Source organism: Polyergus mexicanus, unplaced genomic scaffold (assembly GCF_030449975.1).
Source record: "Polyergus mexicanus isolate NDT 795.1 unplaced genomic scaffold, iyPolMexi1.0 SCAF_4, whole genome shotgun sequence".
Lineage (NCBI taxonomy): Eukaryota > Metazoa > Arthropoda > Insecta > Hymenoptera > Formicidae > Polyergus > Polyergus mexicanus.
This window is the reverse complement of record NW_027223324.1, coordinates 11391202-11412305: the sequence shown is the minus strand read 5'-3', so window position 1 is coordinate 11412305 and position 21104 is coordinate 11391202. Positions and strand designations below refer to the sequence as shown.

Sequence of the window (21104 nt, the reverse complement as noted above, 5' to 3'; positions counted from 1 at the left end):
ACGGCTATGGGTGTGGACGACGTTGGATATCGATGAAGATATAATGCACCCTGTTGAGCACCTTTGTCGAAGGCATAGAAATCGTGGCGAAAGGCAAATTCGAAGATACTCGTACTCGGACGACATACTTTCGTCTATCCGTCGTGGTTTTTTTACTGACAAGCAAAAGAGATGTTATCGAGAATCGATGGAGACGACGCTGTGGCATTCAATTTTTCTCTCTCTCTTTCTCTCTTCTTGTTCTCTATATGACAACGGGTTAGCATGCACCACATGCTGTCGTCTCTTTCGGAATATCTTTGACAGCGAGACAACCAATATCAGCAGTCAATCGTCACCGCAAATTCTGGACGCAATAGAAAAATTACACGAGTATCGGTCGGGTTAGGTCTGGTAACCACATGATCGATATCTCGCATCTTTTCTCAATCTATGATAAAATTACATAATAAAAATTGTATTGTGTTATTGATCATCGCAGGTGGAGCTGTTATTACGTTGCCGCCGACAAATCAAACGAAACTAGAAGGTGAGAAAGTGCAGTTCTCCTGCGAAGCAAAGGCTCTTCCGGGTAATGTAACGGTGCGCTGGTTTCGCGAAGGCGCCCCCGTAACAGAAGTCTCGGCCCTGGACACCCGAGTATCCATCAAGATAGACGGCAGTCTGGTTATCAATCCCGTCAGTGCCGATGACTCCGGTCAATATTTATGCGAGGTCACTAACGGCATCGGTGATCCTCAAACTGCTAGCGCCTACTTGAACGTCGAGTGTAAGTCTTATTTGAAAAATTATAATTAGAAAATCAGGCGAAAAATTAAAATTCCAAAATATACAAAGTTGAAAAGTATATGTTAAAAGAATCCAAGTGACAAACTCAACGCGATCGATATTTAAAAATAATTTTTAAATGGATTTTCAGACCCAGCAAAGGTGACATTCACCCCCACTGTTCAATACCTGCCGTTCCGTCTGGCCGGTGTGGTCCAGTGTTACATAAAAGCCAACCCGCCCCTGCAATACGTGACCTGGACCAAAGACAAGCGCCTACTTGAGCCTTATCAAACGAAGGACATCGTTATCATGAACAACGGCTCCCTGCTCTTTACACGGGTCAATGAGAATCACCAAGGTAGATATACCTGCACGCCTTACAACGCCCAGGGCACGCAGGGCAGTTCGGGTCCTATGGAAGTCCTCGTGCGGAACCCGCCTGTCTTCACCCTTGAGCCGGAATCGGTATATACGAAAAAGGTCGGCGAGACGGTCGAGATGCATTGTGACGCTCAAGAGGCCGAGGGAACGCAGAAACCAACAATACAATGGCATCGGGTATAAATTTTAAAAAATATATATATTTTATTTATTTTAAAAATATATATTATCTCTGCAACAGATAGAGTAGAAAATAATCGACATTATTATTATATTATACATATATAACGATTTTTATTATATAAAATTTATTATCTATAATAATATATTTAATATATATCTATTCTTCAAAAAACGCACAAGAAGCCGAAAGACAACGCAACAATAATATAATTTTTCAAACATTTTTCGGACTTTTGTACTGTTTGAGTAATAAATTTGCACGTTGACGAGATGCCTCGTCGCCTTTTTGCAAGCGTTTCTAAAATTATATTAGAGGGACGGCGGACCCATTCAACGCAGCCGCGCGAAAATCGTCGGTGGCAATCTAACTATAGAGAGCCTTCGACGCGCGGACTTTGGATTTTATCAGTGCATCGCCTCCAACGAAGTCGCCACTATCTCATCCTCGACGCAGCTGATAGTCGAAGGCACGCAACCCCATGCACCTTACAACGTGTCAGGCACTGCCACGCAATTTTCGGTAACGCTAACTTGGTTACCAGGCTATTCCGGTGGTCCTGATTACAAGCAAGATTATACAATCTGGTAGGTATACGTAGATAGGGATGGGCTGATAGATATTGCAACTTAAAGCTCTTCCTATCGACGCAATAATCGCTTTACTCGAATTATAAAGATATTTGTATCGTAAAAATAATTTTATCTATATGATATATATACACACATTATATACATATAATTCTATCAATATTATATTTTTTACTTATGAATAGACTGATATAATTATTTATGCTAAGAATTTAAAAATTTTTAAATCAATTCGGATATCATTTTTTTTTTCTTATCTTTATCCGCTCAGGTATAGAGAATCGGGAACTTCGGAATGGAAGACAATCCCCGTGACTCCATCGGGCAGCACGACGGTGACGATTAACACTCTCACGCCAAGCACGCTCTACGAGTTCCAGGTAATCGGGAAGAACGCTCTGGGCGAGGGAATGCTGAGCAAAGTTATCACAATCAGGACGCTCGGTAATGAAAATCTCATTACGCTATCTGAGTTATTTCGATTCTACTAAAGTTCTTGATACATTTTTTATAAGTCAAAGATATAGACTTAAACAGACAAAATTTGATAATCTAATGATAAACAGCATAGATTTATTTCAAATGTAATTGAGTAACTACTAATCATATAACCGTATAATTAAAACTACTTCTTATGAATCTTTACTAATCTGACTAATCTGACAAATAGCGCCATTGACTTATTTAACAAACTAATCTTTGCATCCGTATTTCTTTCTCACTGTTCACGTCTTTCGCTGCATTCTTTTCCAAGGCGTTGCTCTGACCCACTCGGCCACCCCCTCTACGGCTGATCAACCTGTCTCACCGGAAAGTGGTAAGATTCGAATGATAAATTAGTACTGTTTATATTCTAAATATGTAACATTAGAGAACAAGATAAATTATTAAATGCTAAAATACCGAAATTCGAAAACGTGATGCGTTACATATATAAATCGTAAATTTGATTGCATCGGAGGCAGCAAACGTTGCAGTCTGTTTGAGGTGTTAAAATCGACGATTTCTCCTGCTGTTTTAAATCTGCAAGCTAGCAAAACGCCATCAGCCGCTGTAGTAGATATTTCGGAATATCTTGCGGGTTGCGCGACTTCGCAAGCTGAGAATGGCATCTTGATGACTGTCGAGGGGAAATTCATGCGTGTGGATGTCGTTCCCGTCTCATCTCGATCCTCTTATCGGGGATATAGATCCGAGAGTCGAAAAATCGCGCGACTTTTTTCTCGAGTAGAACCGTAGGGTTAAAAAAAAGAGGAGGAAGAAAGAAACAAGCATGAAGGAAAAAAGGTGAGAAGGAGGCAAAAAGATAAGATAAGGAAAGGAAAGAAGGGGACGAATACGAATGCGGAATGAGGCAAGGTGAGCGGAGAAAACCGAGAAAAAAAGACGAAGAAGAAACGAAGAGACTTCCGCGGCGACTTATCGTATCGGAAAACCCATCGAGCCGTTCATTGTGCTTCCGCTTTTATTTCCTTCCCTCGAATCCACCGGTTCATTGCCTTCCATTTGTACACACCGTACCTCGAGCATCCCTGATACCGGCGTCTAGGGATTTCTATCTGGTTACTCTTCAAGCGTTTCTTTCTCGCGTTATACCTTTTTCTCGCTGTAGCGCTTCTTCGCTTCTTATGCTTCCACCACAAGCCCGCATCGGTTTCGCTTCTTAGTCTTGAAAGCGTCGACAAAGGACCGGCTTCACCAATGCTGATTAATCACGATTAACTAAATTTCCTCTTTCTATATTTCTACTATTTTCTATACAGAACGTGTCAAAATATGTTTTTGTAATGGAATCGTCTGAAGTATTTTTCTAGAATCAATTTTCTCTAACGAATATTTACTAATTGTAAATCGTTACAATTTTTTCTATCATTAATTATAGAGTTAAAATTTTGTATAAGTCGAGCCCAAAATTAATTAAAGAATAAAATGTTAACAGAATAAGAGTGCAACTCGATTCGTCAAAATTCATTGTTTCAATATATTTGTGAAAAAAAAAATTAAACTCTTAATTCGCAGAACATAGTTGAAAAATTTCGTTACATACAACATACAAAATTATTTTGAAAAACTTCGTAGTACATTCTATGCTACAATTTAGAAAGATATTTCGGCTATAATTAGAACTAATTGACATTGATAAGACTGACTTTATCATAATTAGTAGAGTATTTAACAATGAGTTGACCTATATTCCATTTAGAATCTTCGTAATAAAAGCCACAGCTTATTGTTCCTAAGCGAATTAATTTTATTTCTTATCGAGTTTCGTTTAATCTTTAAGTTTTTTTTTTTTCCATTTCAGACATCCTTGATTATAATACACTCGTATTACCAACTGATTCCACAGGAAATCCCATACTTCCGATAATTATTCGACCGAAAGGTAGATATTTTTATTTTTTTATAAAATAAATTATATATAAAAAAAAGAAATTTCCGTAGGTAAAATAAAAACAATTTTTTAATATTCTTACACATTGATAGCAATGTTGAAACAACCATCATATTCTTCGGTTGAGATACTCGAAAGTGTTCATCCTTACTTTCACCACCCACGCGTTCGACGGATTATTTACACTCGGCATGCGCGTATGATGACACACGCGATCGCTTCTCTCGTCGCACATTTAATTAAAAATCCTCCGCTCTACGAAGAGATGGCGAGAGCTCAAAAATCCATCTTTTTAAGGCGGAAGCTCTTTCGCCTCTCGCGCGAGAAGATTAACCGTCATTATCTACTATGGTGGACGTGAAAATAAGTGTCAAACGGTACGTATGAGAAAGAAGACAATGAAAAAGAAACGCGTATGTTTTCGCGCACCCACGCTCGCGTATACCCAGTTCGGCGTACAACGATGCGAGAAAGATACAGAGGAAAATAAAAATGAAATCCTCTTAGCTGCGCCATATCGGAGAGAGCTATGACGAAGAGAGGTATTCCAGAAGGAAGAGCAGGAAATAACATCATACATTTTACACGTAGCAGACGGTTCCAAACAATCTACTCCGCTTTAGAGTTGAATAAACCCAAGAAAGTTCTAGTTGTACTTCTCACCTGCGCGTCGAGTTTCAATCATATTTGAATTCTTGAGAAAGATGAGGTATAGTGACATAAATCAGATAGAGAAAAAATAAAATTTTGATTGAAAATATAGTTGTATTTTATTTATATATAAATAATTATATCGACGTGATGTAAAACTTTATATTGTAATTCAATTTTTATTTATAATAGAATTTTAACATCGCTTTATTTAATATTACATAGCGTTTGTTTGTGTATTGAAATTTTTAACAAAGTTTTTATAAATAAAATCTCTGAAAATGTACACGCGCATTCCTCCGCAGGAATAGCGCGCATGTTATTTTTACACAAAAATAATAAAATATAAAAACTTCGTGATAGAGCTCGATAGAAGCGAGGAAAAGCGCTCGTATTGGATAGTTTGTGGAAGAATAGGGGAAAAGGGAATAAAAACAATACAAGAGCCGCTAATTTTGCAATCTCGTGAGCAAACCAGCAAGCTGCCTATATTTTCCGGCTATATCCAATTTCTCATATTGTCTATGCGGTGACGTGGCGAAAAACCATTAGGAAAAAATCTATTTAACTTTCTAAACGCTCCGCAACGGTGTGTTTACTTCGCAATATTTATTCAATATAATAACGAGGGATTTTTCGACGAAAATAACTTTGTCTCGGCTTTGTCTTTTTCGTCACTGCGTTCGCAAATCGATTCACTATACTCTATATACACAATGTCCCACGAGAATTTCGAGCGCTTTCCTTTGATCTCGAAAGCATGGTTCAATCTTGTCAGCTTCACGGTATGTTGATCAATTTGAATGACGCTAAGAATTGCTTCGTTCAAATCGCCGATGTAGGGATAAATACGCGGACGCACGGACTTTGATAAACCCGCCAGTGTTTTAAACGAACGTAAAACCACTCTCGATACGCGGCTATTTCGTCTGATTTTAACCAAGAAAATTTACCGGCCCGTGCGGTTTGCGTAATCAACAAAGCAAACAATCCTGAAACAGTTTTTACGCTTTTCGACTGCGATTCGCAACAACACCGAGGCAATCTCCGTCAATTTTGTAAATTCCACCGAGATATTTTCCAGAACTGCGGCTATTAAATCGATAAGGGAAAACGAGAAAATAAAGTGGAATATTTGCTTTGTCGAAATAAACACATGATTGGTTGAATCAGAATATGATGGTGCATCAGGGGGAAAAAAAAAAAAAAAAAAACAGCGAGAGTTAAATAAAATATTCGCACCTCTCCATGCAAATTATTTCGGGCTATGCCAGTCGTTTCCTTGCTCATATTTCCACATTTTTTTTACGAATAAGCTATTTTAATCTACAACGCAAAGTCACGTTATACTACCTAGAAGAAATAGTGCCGTGCTTGTAGATATTATCAGGTTAACGCGCGTACGCCGGAAACAATTAGATCGTAGCATTATATGCGTAAGAAGCGATGAAAGAAGCTGACCTCATGTCTGGTCTAATCCAATTAAAAAGTTGCATAGTCGTTTCATTCCAGCCTACTGGCTTCGTATTCAATTTAAAGAACACCGGATACGTATACAGTACTATTTTATTAAATTCACTCTTATTTTTTATGTATATTACGAATAAAATATTATACAAACATATTTTACTAATATAAATGCAACGTTGGCTTATCCATTTCAAGAAATCTCGAAGCAACCTATCGATTTTAATTTATCAGGACATCCGTCATCATACTACGAAGATGCATACAAAAAGTGAGAAATATTTAATATAATTGCTACCTCAAAATAAACATAATTATGATTCATCGTGTTTATATATCCAGCGTATTTGCAAGTATCAGTCAATGGAAAGAATTTTTTTTAAAGCGATATATCTCGTAGCTAATCCAGATACGCGATGATGAAAAAAGTCAGACATACAACTCGATAGTGCGAATACCGATAGATTTGATAGATGCGAAAATGTCGCTGCGGTCGGAACAGCGTTAACGTTTCCATCAAAAAAGCTTTTCGCTGGCGTTGCAACCCGGTGCGTCATTGGAATTATTTTGGAGTTACGACAGCAACATTTATCTATTGACGCCAAAAAGATTTTTCCTCCATATCGGTCTTCTATTTTGCATATATGGCAGAGAATAAATTTTTTAATTATTTATCCGTTTCATTGTTGGAAATTATGTCAATCGTGATATAGTATAAAATATATATTAAACGATATAAAATCATAAAGTCGTATTACGAGGAAAAAACGAAAATAAGTTAAACGTGTACAATGTTGTATTGTTTCCGATCGATATCGTCAGGACCAAAGCCAGGTACTCCCCGGAATCTCACGGTGACGGAAATCAGCAACGGTTTCCTGATAACCTGGCAACCTCCTATGGAACGTAGCCATCTTATCCAATATTATACTATCAAGTACAAGACGGACGGACCTTGGAAAACGCTCAACAAGGGCCAAATACGACCCGAGGAGACCAGTTATTTAGGTGAGATATTACTGTCCATCCATCTGTTTCTTTCTCTTTTTTTCCTCATTCATCGGAGAGCAATTATTTTGCATAAAGTTTTTTTTACTAGCATCGGACAGGCATCAACAACACAAATACGAGTAATTCCGAATATTTATACACCAACATTTCAATTGTCAATTTTCGAGAATACGGCTTTCATGTGATTTTTCCGTTTAACGTGAACGTCCACAGTGAAGAACCTGGTCGGTGGTAGGACCTACTACTTCCAAGTGTTCGCCAATTCGGCTACGAATTACGGCGCGAGCGAACAGGTGAAGTTTCCCGTGCCGGCTCGCGTCAAGCACAAAGCGATCACCGCGGGCGTCGTAGGCGGTATCCTCTTCTTCCTCGTCGCCATCATCCTCAGCATATGCGCGGTCAAGATATGCAATAAACGGAAGAGACGAAAACAGGAGAAAGGTATGAACGCCCCGTGGCGTTATCGTCGTATCGACACCATTTTGCCCGCAATTTGCCTGCACCTGTGCTCCTGGTTGTATCGTCTCTGCATCGATTGATAACGCACGAGAGACAACGCAAAGTCTAATAGAATTAACGACAGAAATATAATTAAAATGTTTCGCGTTTATAATTTTACTGTATTAACTTATTCAACTGTGTAGAGAAATTGAAACTCGCACGCTACACGCTCTCGGAACGGAACGGAATTTTCGCAAACACGTAAGTCATTTTGTGCGAATCATAAATTATTTCTTAGATTTTTGATCCGTTCTGGGCCCGCTTATTCTTTAAGTCTTGCCGAAAATGCTCATATTATAATTGCCAACGTATCGTTTGCATTTAACGCCCAGTTTTGATCAACGAGACGGTTACGATCTGGTAACGCAGGCGTCGGGCATGCACCCGTCAAACTGAACACATTCGTATTTAACATAATTATGTAACATTGTAGAACTGCTTTCAGCGTATAATATGGTGGCCTGCCGGGTCACCGACGTCAGGAACGGCGCAGGGCAGGGGCCCCAGGGAACAGTGCCTTTGAAAAAGTGAGTGTCTACCACCTGAAACATCATTATCTTCTTAAATTCCACAGAATCTTGGCTCACGATACTTTGGAGCTCTAAATGCTCCGATCAAAAGACAAGTAGACTGAGGAGATCGCAGCTGCACTACAAATTTCTTCCGCTAAATTGCATAAAATTTGCAAAAATATATAAAATTCAAAATAAAATTCGAAATATTCAAAAGGGTTACGTAAACATTTTCAGATATAATAATATTTTTTAACAAGTTAGATTATTATGATAAAATTGTAAAATTCGATAATCAGTAATTTTTCGAAAGATAACATTTCGGTGTAAGTAATGTATATGATTGGAAAACGATGTCATAGTGTCGCCTTAATAAAGTATCGAGAGTCCTCGCCTCTAATTAAGATACAATAGATCGTTCAGAAGTCAAAGATCGACGAATGCGTCACACAAAGTGCAGATGCGATTTCAAAGAAACATATATCACTTAGGCTTAGACAGAGCTAGCGATTAAGTCCACTCCACCCCCCTCTTACGAGCAATAGGCGACCGAAGCACAGCAAGCATTTATGAAACCTCTCACGAGTAAAATCTCTTCTAACCAACAGATACTCGAACATTTACGCGATATTATGCATTGGTATACATTTATATATTTATAATTGTGTCCCGGATATATCGAAATTTACATTTACTTCGTATCACTCTTACGTCAACTACTACTTTGCAGCTAATTTTGAATGATAACGATAATGATTTTTTTTTTTTCAAAATTGTCAATTCGATTATTTCTAAAATTAATGATAATTATTTAATTATGTTACGAACCAATTGGAAATAATAATAATGTGCCGTCGTATATCAACGACACATTTACAAAGATGTATGACCGTGAAACTTACGGAGAGACAGACGTACGAAGAGAAATTCATTCTCTTTCCTGCCGTCAACTCGATCCGCCTTGACAAAGGACAAGCACTATCGTCTGAAATAGGGGGATTTAGGAAACGAGAAACGACAGACCTCTTTTGATCTACTTGCGCCATACATAACACTAGCTTCTAGATGTATCAAACTCGTAGCAAATTAAACCGGCAGACTAAACCGCAGCAGCAGAGGTATTTTGGACGAGGTTGAAGAAATGATCTTTCGATAATCGATAAGTAATTTACGCGCACACTCTCACGCGTAACACCACGCGTGCGCGTGCGTGCATGCGTGCACGTTTCCGTTAGGCATGAACAAAAGAATCGAGCTCGTTCCGTGCGATTCGGATCGAGTCGGATCTCGTTGTGGTTTGAATCAGCTGACGCGCGACGATTCGTTTGCGCGTGTGACAATCAATTCGTTTTCTGCATCGAAATTCGTTTTTCGAGCGATGCAGGAGATGTACGATACGAAAAATAACGAGGGAAAACGTCGCGCGATTTCATAAGCGATTTCTACTACGGTTTCAATTTAAAAAATTAATTAATAAAAATACTTAATATGTATAAAAAAATTTTTTTTTTTTTGAATGGAGGATATCTCGGATTTTTTTAATACAATCGAAAAATCGCATAATTTGATTCTATGTGAAACACGAATGGCTCGATTCGGATCGCCATGATCGCGAATCGTACGATTTTATTATACATATTCTACACATCGAGAAAATTTACGAAAGGTAAGGTACGCGCTTACAACGTACTTTTTCGACGTACGAAAAGAAAAAAAAAAACGAGCCACATGTCATTAGCGTGTTTTGGCTCGTTTTTCGAATTTCACGCCAAAACGGACTGCACGTGTAATAGCGGATAAACTCAGTTGTGACTATTATGATTTTCGTCGCGGCATCCAAAAGTCCACAATACGACTGCAGTGATGCCTCTTCTGGATCATAAAAACCTTTAATTTCCCGGAATTTTTTGGTATATCTTGTTACTTACCTCTTTACTTACACGCGTCTCGTTTTCGCCTTTTGGCTGATCCCGAGAATCCGCGTCAACTTTTTAGAACAATTCATTCGCAACCCAGTCATTTTCATCGTCATCATTTTATCAGCCGCACCGTTCAGTTTCTCTCGAGTATTACTGTAATGGTTATATGTGTGTGTACCGAATTACACTACTTTCTATATGTATCTATATCGTGGCGCTTATCGTGAGGGTGCTAACAAAAGTTCCATCGGCTAATCCAATCCTTTTTTTACTCCGTAAATCATCCTTACATGCACAGGCAACGTATCACATTTATACTTTAACGAAGAAAATCGCGGACTTCACAAGCTACGAATTCTATCGAAGCCGAGTTTAATCGTATCTAATATCTAATCCAGATTTTCTCGTAGGTTTGAAGCTGATTGCGAAGCCATTCCAAAATGAACCGCACATATATGTAATTATAAGCCAATATTAATTATGCAATAAAAGTTATGGCGTTGTTTTCAACTACTACCATATACCATATCGTCTAATTTGCGATCGAGCATGCGCTTTTGTACTTGATAAGTGACGGGTATTAATCGTTGTTTTTTTTTTCTTTTCTTTTTTTATTGCGATCAGCAATTATACATCTATTAGCCCATTTTGTTTTATTATAAATATATATTTAAATGTGTCTATGGAAACATTATACTGTCAGTAATCTTTTTTAATATTGCCTTGCGTGTAACAGTTCTATCATCTCCAACAAACAATCCTTCGAAGTATCAACATTTCACGTAACAATCATCATTCTCCTCGCAGTCATCATCACCCTCATGATAAGCTGAAACAATGGTCGAATTTTTTTTTCTTCACTAAACGCGCGGACGCGTTTCTCAAGACTTATCCCGAGAGAGATCGATATTGCACTTTTATACCTACACGTATATATCCAGAACGGGCTGGACGGTTCAGCCACTGCCAAGAATTTTTTTTCTTTTTTTTTTTCTTTTTTTTTTCTTTGCAAGGCCCGCATTCGTGGTCCAGACTGTGCGCAGGGTAGAAGCAACGATTGCAATTTCCTAATGCTTCGACAGCGTCGGACACGAGACATTACGCCAACTTCTTCGGTATAATGAAGGTTTCATTTAACCACGAAAAACTTAAGGACGTTAGAGTAAATTAAAGATTACGAGTAACGTAACTTTGTTCCATATGCCGGTTCTGCCGGTTTTTCCTCGCGATGATTGCACTCGCGCGCTTATCTCGGCGGAGCTTATTGCCCAGTTCGAAATATCGACCACGAATACGGACTTGAAATAATTTCGATGATAAACACCGAGATCGCGGATCAGAGCAAGGATCAGAAGAGAGCCGACGGAAGCTAGAGAATAGCATCAAGGGTCGAGAGACTCTGGAGAGGAAGGGCGCGGGATCATTTCGCGAACGTCGTCGATCAAAAGAGAGGAGAGAAAAGAATTGCAAGGAAAAGGTACAATGGATAGTAGAGTCAATCGATCGTCACATCGTCAAAGAAGAAATTTTCCCCGCTACCTTTCTCTCTATCTCTCCTTGCTTCTTTCATTTTGTGTCTCCGATTCTAAAACAATTCTCGCGCGAGACGGTAACCGCGGAGACGCTGACGGGACAAAGCCAAGACAGTTATTGCGACAAAAAGAATAAAAAAAGAAAAAGAAAAACAAAGACGATAAGAAAAATCGTAGGCGTCTCTTGTCCTCCTCTCTCTCTGTGTTTTCTGTAGGTCGACAAATCTAAACGCGTGCGGCGAGTCAGTCTCGACGCTGACCCGTTGCAGCCCGTTGAATCCGCAACTACCACCACCACCACCACAACCTCTTCATCAATCACCACTTCCTACGCAAGTAACCACCCCCGCCACTGCCACCTCGGAGCCGGTCCACGAGCAGGCCCCCCCGAATCGTGATCGTGACCATCACGCACTCCACCTCGATAATCGAGATTACGAGAGCGTGTTTATCATAGAGAGGCGGAACAGTAAGCCTAACCTCCGCTAGCCACACAGAAAGAAACCAAGTACTACCACTACTACTACTACTACTATTACTACTACTACTACTACCGCTACTACTACTACCACTACCTATTACCGCTACTATTACCGCTACTACCGCTATTACTACCATCACTACTGCGTATCCGAGCCCACGGTTGCTCCCGAAAACCACGAAAATAAGCTCCCGCCGACGGTATACGTATATGTGTTTGAGTGTGTGTGTAAACACGTTGTACCGAGCGGTCCGTCGATCGATCGAACGAATCTGTCAGATCGATTTCACAATTCTCCATCAATCGTCGTCGATCCACCTCGGTCGATCGAGCGAGCGAACGCCAATTGCCGGTGGGATATGCCCGTTACTACTAGTACTACCGCTACTCTACTACCACTACTGCTACTACTACCTACTACTATGCGAGACTACAGCTCTGCAATGTTACCTGCTAGGACCTACTAATATACCACCTACTATCTACTACTACTTCTTAGGATGATTGTCATGACTGTAGATGAGATCTGCAATACAGGCAAAACAGCTAGGAGTTCACACTAGTAACATCCAGTCAGTACCCTAATATCTTCGTTTGGCGGCCTTAGGGAGTACATAGATAAGGGATCAAGGCGGTAGATACTGTTTTTTTCTTTTTCTTTTTCTTTTCATTTCTTTTTCGCCGATCTCTCCGCACAAAAGACTCGCGACACCTCGTTCTACGCATACACTCACTATCGACTATAAATCTACTTTGTTTCTTTTACGTTTTCTTTTACGTTTTTCGTGAGCTTCGAGATGAATCAGGAGTAACTCTAACGCGGTTATATTTGCCTCTCCTTTACTCTATACTTTATTCATTTCATCACTCTCTTTTATTGCGTACATATATATTTCTTCACTTTATTCAGAATTTATTGTCATTTGCGAGCATAAATTATTACATTACTTATACTTTGACTCAATTTATTCCTCTGTTTTATTCTTCGCATTATTGCTTCTCCGTGAATCGCATATTACGATACCTTTGTGAAAAACTTCTTTCCTTTTGAAAATTATGAAGCGTTTAACTCATTATCTTTGTGTTACTGCTTAATTTACTTTTGCATTATTAAACGATAATTACCAATTTGTACTGAGCGCAATATGTGTTTGGAAGTTACGCAATAGCCATTCACGTGGCCATTCTGGAGAATAACTTTAATCTCTAAAAAATTCTAATTATCCTATATTGCACTCAATATTTTTTTAATGAAAAATATTTACATTTATTATTATTTCTGTACAAATACTGACTTTTTCAGATAGGTTGTGCCTGTTAAATAATTCAAAGAATTTATCGTCGTCCGTTTTCACGCGCGCGAAATTTCTAAACTTTTTTATCTCATCTCACATGTCTGCTTAATATCTTTTTATATATCGCTATTGTATCACATTTTATCATATCATATCAATCTATCAATTTTATCATATCAATCTTTATCATATTTATATTCACACATTCTACAATTCTCTATATCACAAATTTTTGAATTTATATTTCCATTAATATCTAAAATCTCTCATTTGTATATTTTAGCTTTTATAAAAAGCTTTTATAAAATTTCGATATAACTATAATATATTTCAGAGTATGTCACAAATTTCTAACTTCTCTTCTATACTTTTTAATTGTTACTATCTTTCAGATTATTATTACAAATATGATATTCAAAGGTATACTATTCTGTTAATGCGTTTTCTTATTCATTCACTACAAATCATTAGTATATCGCTTGATTTTCACTAACGCTTTCACCTATCGCTTTAACATTTTCAATTAATTATTAATTGGCAGATGAATTTACGGCCACTCGATGTGTTATACATTCAATAAATATTATTCAATTTTATCTCTCGAGCTACTGTTTCTCTTGAAATAACCTCTCAAAAGGAAAATTAATTTGTATTTATTTAGAATAACCATCGAGTTTCCTTATAATAACTTGTCTTATTATTTTACTTATATCGCGAAAATTTCTCTTTCTTATAAATATTTCTTCTTAGCATTCATTAAAATTCATTTCATAAACAAATAATAGAAAGTTACTGGTGTATTCGCATAATTTCGTATATATAACTGTATTTTATTCAACTATCAAAATTTTTAGAAGTTACATTTATTGTTTAATATCAATATTTAATATCAAAATTATCCAGTAGCTTGCTATAAAAATTTTTAAACTATTTAATCCCGATTTGGTGCATGTTGTTTAATGATGTTTGCAATGTCTTTTTAATTAAAGACACAAAAGCTATATTAACAAACTGTGGAAAAATTTCAAAGTACACGTTTCATCGATACCGGGCTTACCATAATGCTATATCTTCACATTAATAATCTTATTTCGTCATATCACAATATCAATCAATCTTACGCGCTACTTTCACAGTATTAGTACAATGCTCTCTCTTTCTTTCTTTCTCTCTCTCTCTCTTTCCATACACAAATCGCATGCGATACAAGTATCACTTTTTCTCTGTCAAACACGAAAAGCAGTATTCCGACAACAATTGGTCGTTACGAAGGAGAATATTTGTCAGAGGGATCGAATAAAAATTCGTGCTACATCAAGTTTTTCAGCGGTGCATAAACAGCGCGTAGAGCCGAAACAATTATTGCGACCAGTCGAAGCTCTAATTCAAGCTTCTTGTGTTATTTGATTGTTTCCAGTCTGTCGATTCTAGACGACCAATAAACAGACACGCTCACGCTTACACGCGAACACTCAGCAATAAGCAGGGCGGAGATAGGTAAGCCGCGCTCGTTGCGGCCACGCGAAAACTCTTGCATCCGTCATATATACATTTACCATTGTCGTATCTACCTGTTAATCGTTCACGATTACTTCCTTGCATTGCCCTATTCAGTCCAACTCGAATCGATATATTTACGCATTTTTAAATCCTCCCTTCCATAAATCTAATCTTTTATTATCACCTGATTTCTCTCAACGATACTTTTAAATTTATTTTATATCATATATTTTTCTTGTGTCTTTCTATTTTCTTCGCAGGCTCGAATGCTTCCTCGAGAAACAAAAGTCGTATAACTTGAGAAAAGCCTAATCGTTTTATTCAATCGATTTTTATAGCGCGCTGTGTTACTCTTGAGAATTATTTTATCGAAATAAATAATATTCCACAAATCATATTAATCTCTTTATTACGAAGCACTCGACTCGGCCATTTATATACTTGTGTCATATCTTTCCATACATTTCATTATAATATATCTTTATTATAATATACCTTTTAAAGAAAGAAAAAATATATATGTATCGCATTAAAAATTTTTTTCTATTTCTGGTATTGAATCCGATTAATTGGCTAATATCAATCGATGTGTGCCACGACGGTGAAACCGCGTCTTCACCGACACCCATACGACACTATTTATCTATTTGCTCCCTAACACCACCGCCTAGAAGTAACGTTCGGTTATTTAGCGTTATATTTCTTATTATTATCGCCACGATATATTGTTTTTTGTGAATGTAATCGTTGTGTTACAACATATTCTCTCTCCCCCATCTTTCCTTGCTGCCGGACCCGAAGGAGGAGAAAAGGTGACGAGTTTCGGAGCACCAAAATTCACAATTGCTACATATATTCACTAATCAAAGTCTGAAAAAAGTACAGAAAATCGTGCAAAAAAAAAAAAGAGATCTATGATAACGAAACAAAATTTTGTTCGAGTAAAAAGAGAAAAAAAATATATATACGAGAGAAAAATACATAAGATTCGTTTTATGCAAAAGTTAAAGAGAGAAAAACAAGATCCACTCACTGCCGAAACCATCCACAACCCACGTCACGCCCGACCACTCGTGCACCGGAATGCGCATGAGCATGCCTTCCCCGCCTGCATCCGTTATTCGTTATTATACGTACAAGTATAATTAATTATATTGATAATTATCTTGCCATATATTTAACTTGAACATTGGCATTTACGTTACATTTGTTCTAATACTTTATTTAACTTTTGTTCGTTAACATTGCGTGTTTTTTGTCGTTCATGTTGCACGTATTTGCTGTACCGAGCGGCCGATGGACCACGTCGGAGGAAGAATATTCTCAAAAGCATTTATCTCGATGAGATATTTAATTAAACAAGAATGCTTCCATGAAAGAGCTTTATAAATAATCCACATGTACAAAAGGAGTACTGAAATTTCCGGATGTCGCAAAAAACACTTGGATATATGTTGGATTAAATTGAATAAAGTTTCTATTTTTATATGAAACATGCTGTTCGCAATAATATAACATGTAATAATCACTACTGTGTGTCTGTTTGCTTCGATACCATTTTACGCACGCTTAAATTTGCGACAACTATAATATATTCGTTGAGAGAAATTTCGGTATTCTACCGTATAAAACAGGCGACGGATCCTATGCGGATCTTAGGCCGAGACTTCCTCCGACGATCTCGATCGGACCGTATTTGTCGATCACCACCGCCGCGATTGCTCTAACGCTCCTTCTGTCCTATCCGTAGACCTAGAAAAAGCCGAGTACCAGGTTTAAGCCTCCTGAAGAAGATCCTGAGTCCGGATACGCCGGACTCGTGCCGCTGTCGTCCGTTGGGCAAGATCTCCCGGGCGGCTGACGGCCGCTTCGTTGTTGCGGATTCGGTTCTCAGCTCGGCCAATAACAGCATCCTGGATGTCTCCAGCAGCGACGATGGCGGTTTCCTACCGAAACAGCGGCTCAAGTCTTCGTGGCGACGCCCGCTGGTCGGCATCAGCCAGCTCAGCCTGAGATCCGATGGCAGCGGCGTGTCGATAGGTCCCCTGCCGTCGACTTACCGTCACGGCGCGATCAACTCTTTGGCGAGGATACCGCCCGTTACCGCCTGCGCGATCGCGTCGCCCAGGTTTCTAGCCAGTTCACCGAGCGGAACCCAGGTGCCCTGGACCCCGCTGTATTTCAGTGATCTCAGCTCCGTCAAGCAACCATCTTCCGGCGAACGTTCCTTCCCGACGCCGCCCGGCTATCTACAGCTCCGTAATGTGCACCAGCGATACAGCCAGGAGTTACCGTCGCTTAAGGCGATTCACGCCGAATCCAGGCGGTTCGTGCCGGTTCAGCCGTTAGCGACATCGTCGCCGCCGCAGACAGCCGGACGACCAAGAGCAAGGCTGCCGCCGAGACACGCCAGGCACGCCCGATCAGCGCCGGAGCTCGCGGCTTCGCCCGACCTGGAGACTTCGCCCGAGAGCAGGTCGAGCAGCTCGGGGTTCGGCAGTAAGAACACCTCGCAGCAGAACCAGAGCTCGAGGAGCGGCAGCACGGTTGCCGAGTGGCGGCCACCACCTTACAGGCCACCCCCGCCGCCTCTGGTGGGTCGCTGGCTCGAGCTTCAGGATCAGGCCAAGGTGGATCATACGCACATACAAAACGCCGTGGACGCCGGCAGTGTCGACGGCCATTACGAGTTCGATCCAGTTTCGTGTACGCCGACGCCAACATCGGCCTCGACGCCTACGCGGGAGGAGAGACCGCCGATGCATCAGATCCATGCCATTCACGTTCCCCACATCCATCAGGTGCACACGGTACATCATCAAGCGCCGAGATACAGCAGAGAAAACATTGAGGCCAGAGTGCAAGCGATGAAGGCGGAGTTTCATCAGTTTCGACAGCGGCAGGCGAGAAGAAAGCAAAGCGCGCACTTGGAAAGCGCGTGTTGAGTGAAAAAGTCGAAACAGATTTTTCATAATCAATCGATCGATGATCGAGTTCTGTTAAATGAGCTAAAATGATCAGAATAGTAGTATTCGCGTAAAAGTTAAATACACGACGGAGACGTTACATTAGCTTAATTCAAGCTGTACGATACGGTAGATATGATGGTGACAGAGCAGTGGTCGCTACGAAAAAAGAAACAATCTAAGACATGACGTGAATGAGATGCGAGACAAGAATGGATATGAGACGATGGTAACACTTTAAAAGCTGAACGAGAGAAAGCTAGATTAAAATCGAGAATGAACAGAGAAAGCTAAATTAAAATCACGATTACAAAGATTTTGATACTGGCTTTTATCTACCACGACGACGACGTGATCATCACCGAAGACCAACCATCGCAGCACAACGAGAATCATCATCGCACGTGATTCCGCGTGAGAGGAGTTTAAGTCAATTCTAGTAGCTGGACATCCATCTACGAAAGAAGGCTGTTATAAGCATCAGCTCAGGATACATAAGTTTCGCACGACCACGAGACAGAAGCGACGTAGTAGAATCGTACGTTATAAGACGATAATCCCTTCGGAGTCTCGCCCGTTTATCGATTAAGAGGATCGTCGAGCATATATATATTCTTCGGGGGAAATAATCTCGATATCATTTACCCAGCGACGCTCTGCGACATCGATCGCGCTGGGACGATAATATATAAACGAAGTGCGAAAACGTTCGCGAATCCGATTATTATTGGTCATATCCCGCGTACACCAACCGCGCCTACGTCCGGTTTAGAGGACCGTGATTTTTAACGTTACTATATAATAATGTAGAGAAACATACTGACAAGTTTACACAAGGACGAAAATAAAGGGAGGACATTTCTTTTTTTCTTTTTATTTTTATTCAGTGGAACTGTCCTAGAGCTAGGAAGAGTGCGCAGAAGATGAAAATACACTCCCGGCTGGCTCAAAGGGATGCTAATATATGTATGTATAACGAGACGTCGTCCGCATCGCGATCGAGACGAAAGATCGAAGAGAAGGAATGAACGCGGGAGAGGAAAGGAAAAAGAAGCGGGAAAGGATAGTTACATGCGTCGGCATGATACTCCAAAGAAACTGTACCACTGTACATGCTCCGTATACCTTTTAAACGAAAATGTAAGGTTAAATTTAATCGTACACTTGTAAGTAATAATTAAAAACGAAAGAGAAAAACAAAAAAGTAAGATAATCGAAGAATTACTACACAAATACACAACACACACACACACACAAAATAAATAATTATATCGATGAGCAATGGACTCGAAACGTGATATTAGGCCGAAGCTTGCCTCGAGATTGCTTAAGGACTCACTCGTACTGCACTGCCTGTTTAGGGTTTCGCTAGCGACCCAACATATTATCGGCACAATAATTTTTCTTAAGCAACGTAAAACGAGAATAAGAATAACGTTCTATGAATCTACGCGCGTTCGGCCGGTATAGCGCGACAATTGCACGCGCACGCTCACATCACGCGTGCTGTCACGCTGGGCGACACGCTGATTAGCGCCTACAGGCATTCCGGAATCTATCGGTCGATCTTTTCGATTAGATTAGCGATGCGAACACGTTCGATGAACGACATCTCGATCGGACTCGAAGAAAAAAAAAAAAAATTAAAGAAAATCATATACGAAAAAAAGAAAAAAATCTTTCTCTCAATGAACTGCCAATAAAGAAGATCCGACCGTACGTTCGATTCATTTCGCGTGCGAAGCATTGATGTTGAATATAAATAAGTAAAATTAAAATATTTAAGCGGAGAAGAGCGACCGATAGAGAGAGACACGCGACCATCGTCAGCCGGAAGGGGCGTGCGCGTGCACACACACGCGCCGGTCACGCCGGAGTTCGTGTGTGTATTAAAGAGAGAGAAGAAGGTGTTATATAAAACATACGCAAATGTACACTCATTCACCAATACAAACACGACAGCAACGTATAAATATATTGCACTTATACGTGGCAGTACACACTCATACATATGGTACATACATATATACATATACACATACACACACACAAATACACACAAAATACGAGAGAGGCGTTCTTCGAGACCCACCTAATTCTCACCAAACGCATCGGATCATCTCGAGTCTCGTGAAATCGGGGGCCGGTGATCGCCGATCGAGGGGGTTTTCGGGCGAATCTACGGGCTAATCAATGTCGAGCTGCGCGACCTAACGCGAGAAAGTGTCCCACGTGTTTGCGGACACGTCCACACGATGAGGAAGGACCGGCGGCGCACTCGCGTTCCTCTTTCCCTTTTTTTCTAAACTCTCTCTATATACGGGCGACCGTGAAAGCTCCCCACGTGGAATCGCGATCGGTCCGGCCCCCGACCCCAGACGTTTTACTTTCTTTATAGTACAAACACTTATTTATATACGTACGCATATTATACATATTTATTATAAATATTAGCAAGGGTCCTACACTCTCACGATTCAACTATACTTCGACGAACCGTAATGGCGAAAGGAAGAAGAAGATGAGTAAGAAAGAGTGGCGTGAATGTCACATCGAGGCGGGACGCTCTGTAGAATTTCGTTAAAATACGCATATATGTATGCGTGCGTGCGTGCGTGCGTGCGTGAAAGAGAAGATGAATGCTGCAGAATGATGAGGCTGAGTGAATGGAATGCGAGCGACAGTGGGTTAGAACGCGAGCAAATGCGGTTGTTGAAACAAGACAAAGCATAATGTAACATACACACGGTCACGCAGAGATATAACAAAAGAATAAAAAAAAAAAAAAAAAAGAATACGATAAAAAGTTACGAAATAACGGAGGTGACGCGAAAGAGTACCAATATTCTAAAGTAATTCTAATGGTTGAATTAATAATTTGATAATTAATTGATATTGTAAATCGTAAACGATGTAGCGTGTAGCGTATTAATCAACGAGAGCGACGAACA

The 21104-nt window shown here is 39.7% G+C and overlaps 1 protein-coding gene across 7 annotated transcripts in view; it reads left to right on the top strand.

Annotated features, from left to right (window-relative positions):
- The window catches only part of LOC138932777 (protein turtle), a 55056-nt gene extending 36201 nt beyond the window's left edge, over window positions 1-18855 (top strand). For 4 of the 7 annotated variants that reach the window (XM_070294934.1, XM_070294931.1, XM_070294930.1 and 1 more), the window contains exons 6-14: window positions 482-769; window positions 920-1329; window positions 1649-1920; window positions 2195-2367; window positions 4229-4309; window positions 7259-7444; window positions 7661-7888; window positions 8382-8475; window positions 16938-18855. In XM_070294934.1, coding sequence (XP_070151035.1) covers window positions 482-769; window positions 920-1329; window positions 1649-1920; window positions 2195-2367; window positions 4229-4309; window positions 7259-7444; window positions 7661-7888; window positions 8382-8475; window positions 16938-18132 — 2927 coding nt within the window. In that variant the 3' untranslated portion in view covers window positions 18133-18855. Of the gene's footprint in view, window positions 1-481; window positions 770-919; window positions 1330-1648; window positions 1921-2194; window positions 2368-2677; window positions 2741-4228; window positions 4310-7258; window positions 7445-7660; window positions 7889-8381; window positions 8476-16937 lie in introns of all 7 variants that reach the window. The other 3 variants (XM_070294935.1, XM_070294932.1, XM_070294929.1) reach the window with 1 other exon arrangement.
- The last annotated feature ends 2249 nt before the right edge of the window (window positions 18856-21104 follow it).